Raw genomic sequence first — 6,262 nt, forward strand, 5'->3', positions numbered from 1 at the left:
ACTTGCTTACTTCATTGTATAAACTTGAGTGGTGTTTTTAATACCAATCACTGCAACTGAAGCAGTCTAGTAAATGCACCATTACTCGAGCTTCCGCACATATGTTGACCAGTTTTGCTATCATACAAAATTGTAGCTCGTATAGTCTTAATTATATCAAATAGGATCCATTTTACTTATAGACAGACAGATTCAGAACAAGATCACTAATTGTATCATATTGCTTTGTTAAGTTACATGTTCGCCCGAGTAATCTCACACACATTGTGTACACTGCAGGAACCATGGAAAACTTCGGAGGTCACCAGACTGAACAGTACCACTATATGTGGCGAACTTGTTAAAAGAGGGGAGCTCCAAGTCGTGATACACGTGAACTGTCTACATCAACAGCTTTGTTGGTCTGCATGTTGTTCAGTTGGTAAATCATCCTTGACTCGGATCTAACTGACTAGTTCCCTCAGAATACTGGACGTAGGACAAAAAAGTTGTCGATTCCTTTGACGATAACTCACAGCATAGGACTAACAGACATTGCTACTCTACTTCCTAAAAGTCAATGTGTACAGTTAATGAGTTTTAATGATATATACATAACTTGGCCAGATGTAAATCAAATAACATAGCAAACTAATTGATAATACTAAGATTAGACGCCTATGAAAATCAAAGCTATATATTACACGAGTAATAATGGCAGAAAGTCTTTTAACCGTCTCCTATATATTTATTAAGCAGACTGAAACGCAGTACCTGCGTGGAAATCCTTGTAGGAAATGTTCACACTGAATAGGATTCTTTAGACCATTAATATTATTTTGAAGACTGCCTAATTCAACATTGTGCAGATAAAGTTCTTGAGGTGTGAAAGCCAAAATACAGAGGTTACCTTAGTTATTATGCTGGCTTATCATTAGGACAAAAGCATAACCACTGACGACAATCACCTGACATTCAACAACCTGTTTGTTAGCCAAAAATATACTACACAGTTGATATGTCTGGAACACTAAGCTAGTTCCTAGGGAAACATGAAGTCTGTTTACTCATGATGAGAAGAATGACAATGGTTGTCCGGCATTTATACATTTATTACACATAACGATTAATTCTCCTCTTCATCATCCGTATCTTCATTTTCAAAGTTGAAGAACCGAAATTCATAAGAGTCCTTTGATTTCGCTACAACACGAAGGAAATCCCGCAGTTTGTGGCGCTTGAGGAATTTCTTTGTCAGGTATTTAAGATACCTGGAGATTTGAATTACCAAGTGGCAAAACTCACCTTTTTGAGAAAGGGATGTTAGCGGTAACATGTATGGTTGACTTGTCACGTTCAACATGAACATCTTTCCCTAGATTATTGAGCTTTTTATTCACTTTTATGTGTTCTTTTAAATATTTCTCCTGAAAGAATTACAATTACAGCAGACATATTGACATACTAGTAAACTAGGGCTAACTATATCTTCATCCATAACTCCGGGAGAAATGCATATACTGAACTTCAGGACCTGCTTTTTCTTTGAGGCTGGTTTATGCGTCTTTGGTTTAGGGACGGACTATAGAATATAAATAAAACAATAGAGACTACTTTTGCAACCATGCTGAAACTAGTTGTTGCCCGCCGTAGTAGAAAAGACCGTTCGACCGCCAAAACAGTGTAAACTGGAGTAATCAAACTCCAATCTTCAGTTTTCAGATCAGTGTATTTATATCGGAAGGGAGATGAAATTTGGCAATCCTTTGCTAGTAAGCTGCTGTTAGCGCCTTTGTTTTTCTTGTAGTCTCAGGAAGCATTGTGTACGGAAAGCCTCAAATCTCCGAACGTGCTTTTACAAAATATCAAACTCATAATTTAAACAAGGGACTGTGATCTAAACATAGCTTTCCAGTTTGTACTTCACTACGGTTGTGTATTCAGCAGCGAACACGCTCGCATATAACTTGCCAATTAATTATCTAAATGCCCATAACGCACCTAAAATTTTAGCCGCATCTGAATATGAATGAGCACTTTTCTTAGGAATAGGACTTATGTATACATATAATATCATGGTGATATGGTATCGAGGCCTCTGACACCTCCTCTGAATATTTGTATTGGCATGTCTAGTGTGCATGTCGATATACGTAACAGATAATAATTATATTTAGACCAACACTCAAGAACGTGTAGGTCGGCCTAGAATGCACATATATCAGCATCCATATTTAAGCATTGTCAAATTTTAACACCATCAGTAGAAAATAACTTCAGAGACTTAGCTATTCCCAGGGGTTTATTCACACAACGTATACAGTATAGTGCACTGAGTTACAGTTTCCACGAAGAGCATTTGTATTTTATTCCCTTTTTCTGCCAGACGCCTTTCGGAAAATGTTTAATACGCCTTAACAAGAATTCGGAAACTCCAATACTTCACAGCTTCATATCATGATTTGTAAACTCAAGGGCTTAACTGAAATCAATGTGAACAGCATCTGTTGGTTTTCTGTAGGTCGAGACTGACTTTTTTTACGACAACCACATCCGACTTCTTATCCTCGGTGTCTTTATATTTATTAATAAATCTTTGTGGATGACAGCTGCTTCATAGATGCTTCACAATGTTTGCAAATTTGTCTTCAAGTTAGTTGGAAGTACATATTCTTTCTACTGTGTGAATTAGTGTTTCGAACAATGTTTTGTTGTAGCCGATTTGCTAAAATCCATTGAACTTCATGTATAAACAGTGTTGGTATACTAGTACCCAAAATGTGTAACAAGTTAGAAGTTTATAATTAACCATCAGTTTTCTCACACAATGCAACGGCGAAGAGTATGAAAAGTCACAAATGAATATATATGAGACAATGTACGCCAATACCTCTATTGTGACCGTATCAAAGCAACGAGTTTTCTAGATAAATTGTGTTGTAAGATTTTATTCACTAACTCAGGTATTAGAACACTTAGAAGAAAATGACTTCCCGGTGCATTATGTATCCTTGTTTTCTTCTATTACCCAGCAGAGCTAACCATCAAATTTCTTACTTTAATCTACAGTCAACGAGCAATAGCAGGAGGTTAACGAGGATCATCTAATGCAAAAATTACCAACTATTAACGTTTAGTACAAGTGACTTGATTATTACATAATATAAAATCGTCCTATTGCATCAAACTAGTACTACTCTGATGTGCGGAAGTACAAGTGAGATACCAAAATGTATTACATCGTCCAGAATCCTCTTCGTACCAATAAATCACTGTGTGAATTGTCCGATTTTTTAAAACTCATATATTTATACTTGCTTTGTTCAGCGTAATCGTCTTACCACTTGTGTCTGAATGGCTTTGGACAACGGTATCACTGGATAGTAACTTCCAAACTTTTCACGACCGTTTGCGCAAAATGTAAAACCTTCTAGTACTTGACAAACTCAACATTCACGACCTCTAGTAATTATCCCGTAGTTTGAACCTCAGTGACAGAATGTGGAAATATAGAATTATCAGTCATATTCGAACTACAGGAAAATCTTTTGAGAATTGGATCCACAGGCAGTTCATAAATCTTACTGGACGTAGATGTTGAAGTTGTCATTTTCACAGGGATTCTCAACTGAGATCGAATGGTCAAGAATCTTGGCTTCATCTAGGCATGGCTCCTGTGGAGCTCTTCTGCTCGTTCTAGATGGCAATCTTATTAGCCTCACACTCATGTATCTCAGTATAAGCTCAAATATTATGATTCCTGATAGCCATATTGGTCTTCGGTTTCATCTGCACTCAACATTATACCTGAAATCTGTTATTAACAGAATAATTCAAGTACTTTGTGGAAATAACGTTAGCTGCTATGTGATTAGTTAGTATTCTGGACCCCACTGTAGATACGTACCAACACTTCGTGATGAGTTTTTCAAATTCAGCAGCTCTCTAAACCATCTATGACATTCCTGAAGTAATGAAAGTCTTTCTCGAATGATACAAAAAGGATCTCCACCGAAGTAAAAGAACAAACACAAGTAATCAGTTTTTCTAGCTGCACTGACTTATTTACCGTGCCGAATGTGCTTGATCGAGAGCCTGTATCTAGGTATGCTTTAAGTTAAATGAACAATATAAACGTCGAAAACTTACAAACCATTTGATTTGGAAATTTGCTTGCTACTACTACTACTACGTGAGATTGTGTATGAGCTCACTTTACACATCTTATTGGTTCAATAAGATTGAAGTTTTCTAGAAAGCCATTATTTGTGTTCAAACTGTCGAAGATACTCTGGAAAGAGCAATAACGTAAAACACCGGTTACTAAATAATTTACTACGTGATTAGTCAGAGAGAAATATGGAGGAATGTGGTGAGTAGAAGTGTTCGGATTATCATAAGAACCAAGAATCACAGAAATAATTTAATTAGAGCCAAATAGAAGTAAAAGGGAACAAACGAAATTATTGCATTTCGAGTTCGAAATCAGGCAGTCAACAAGTACAAAGGAATAATCAATTCATACAAAAACCACAGCTGAAATTTTAATCTAAGTTTCTGTAATCGATTGTATATCTTTTCCTGAAGTTCGTTGTATGCCTGCCAGATTGTGCATGGGATGCCAACTCTGTGTTATGTAGAATATACTCATTAGCATTAAAATTAACAACCGAAATTGAACCGGACTCATGTGAGTCCTGGAATTGTATGTGTTCACCATGTCGGTTGTGCACTGAAATCACTGATATCTGGAATTTGAACCACAGATTTTTCGACACCATTCTCCACACAAAATAATGTTGAATATTCACATCCACATTTCTCATATTGGTTAGAGGATTCATAAAAAGTGACTTTGCTATAAGTATAAATATCAGTTCGTATGAAATCATTTACTCTACATGCATTTGTTGTGAGAATATCCAACATCTGATAAGGTGAAATCAGAAATCTAACTGAAATTCAACTCATTCGGAACATATTTGTCACATTTGTTAGGAATATCATTAGAGACAAATCCATCATGAGGACAAATAACATCTGATACGATACCATAAGGAGTGCAATCAAATTCTAACTCATTAAGAACTTGTTTTCAACAAACTGTAAACTACTTTTCCGATGCATTTAAGGAGATGAGCCACAACATTAACATCCTCAACATCTTTCTTGGTCATAGTCAAGATTTCGAACCTTTCCATATAATCCTCAAAAGCATCAACATTCGGATGTCTGTCCAACTGTTCCATCACAAGCTTCATCGCGACGCCAGTGTGACGAGTAGAAGTATGTGAATTATTGTGCAAACCAGTTATCCCAGAAATAACAATATTTAGACCTCACATAACTAAATGAGCACAAACGAACTTCTTGTATTTGGAATCCGAGATCAGGCAGTCAACAAGTAAAGCGGAATACTGGCATGATTTCAATCGCAACTGTTTTCGTTGTGTGTTCTCTATGACCCCTGATTCCAACGACGACCTGAAGATTCCACGCGATACAACCACGAACGTGGTAAGGAAGTAGTGACACTGAGGCTATTAAACGAAACATTGACACGACCGTACAGGATAAGTAGTTCAATACCCCATCCCCCTTTACACAAGATTAGTTTGGAACGGATAAGTGAGATAGTAATATCCATATTCATGTTAGAGTTTGTGTTCAGTAGCTATTCTGTTCTGTTTACTTTTGGTCTAAACTGGTAGGCAGATAATATGGTCTATCTTATTTACTGGACTCTTTATTCCCAGCACTTTGGATAATTGTTAACATTACATGTTCGAAACTCAAAAAATATCACAGTTTAATATTTCATTTGCCTTAGGCTAACAGAATCTAGCTCAAAGTTGCAGCGGATATTCGTGTACCGACTACGATTTGTTTGAAGCAGATTCGCAATCGAATTATTGTAAACGCAGTAAATCAGAAATCAAAAATATGAGAGTTCGGAGATATACTCGGAAGATAGTCGGCATATCTAGAGGAGCATGATCTAAGTTAACTAGTTGTTGTAACGGATGAACAGCACAGCGGGATGCGTGGGTGAGCACTTGTAGTAGGGATCTGTCCAATAAATCTAGTGAGGTCACCATTATTATCAACGGCTTGACTATATTCTTAGTACACTAAAGAATTCTCAACAATAAGTATTTCAACAAGTTTCTTTTTCTCAGATGACAGAAGTACAGCAATAGACATCTGAACAATGTTCGTTCTTTTAAATGCATATTGCCAGCCCTCACGTTGCCTCTGATTATACTTTTTTTGTAACCTGTGC

At 36.6% G+C, this 6,262-nt stretch overlaps 1 protein-coding gene across 1 annotated transcript; it reads right to left on the minus strand.

The window, feature by feature from the left end:
- Positions 1-1,068: 1,068 nt before the first annotated feature.
- Positions 1,069-1,656, minus strand: Smp_085300 (60S ribosomal protein L22, putative). The gene is made up of 4 exons (XM_018791728.1): positions 1,594-1,656; positions 1,445-1,561; positions 1,285-1,406; positions 1,069-1,250 (listed from the first exon to the last, which is right to left on the minus strand). The coding sequence occupies exons 1-4, from the start codon at positions 1,603-1,605 to the stop codon at positions 1,106-1,108; spliced, it is 396 nt and encodes a 131-aa protein (XP_018645144.1). The 5' UTR covers positions 1,606-1,656; the 3' UTR covers positions 1,069-1,105.
- Positions 1,657-6,262: the final 4,606 nt, after the last annotated feature.

The sequence above is a fragment of the Schistosoma mansoni genome, assembly GCF_000237925.1.
Source record: "Schistosoma mansoni, WGS project CABG00000000 data, chromosome 1 unplaced supercontig 0094, strain Puerto Rico, whole genome shotgun sequence".
Lineage (NCBI taxonomy): Eukaryota > Metazoa > Platyhelminthes > Trematoda > Strigeidida > Schistosomatidae > Schistosoma > Schistosoma mansoni.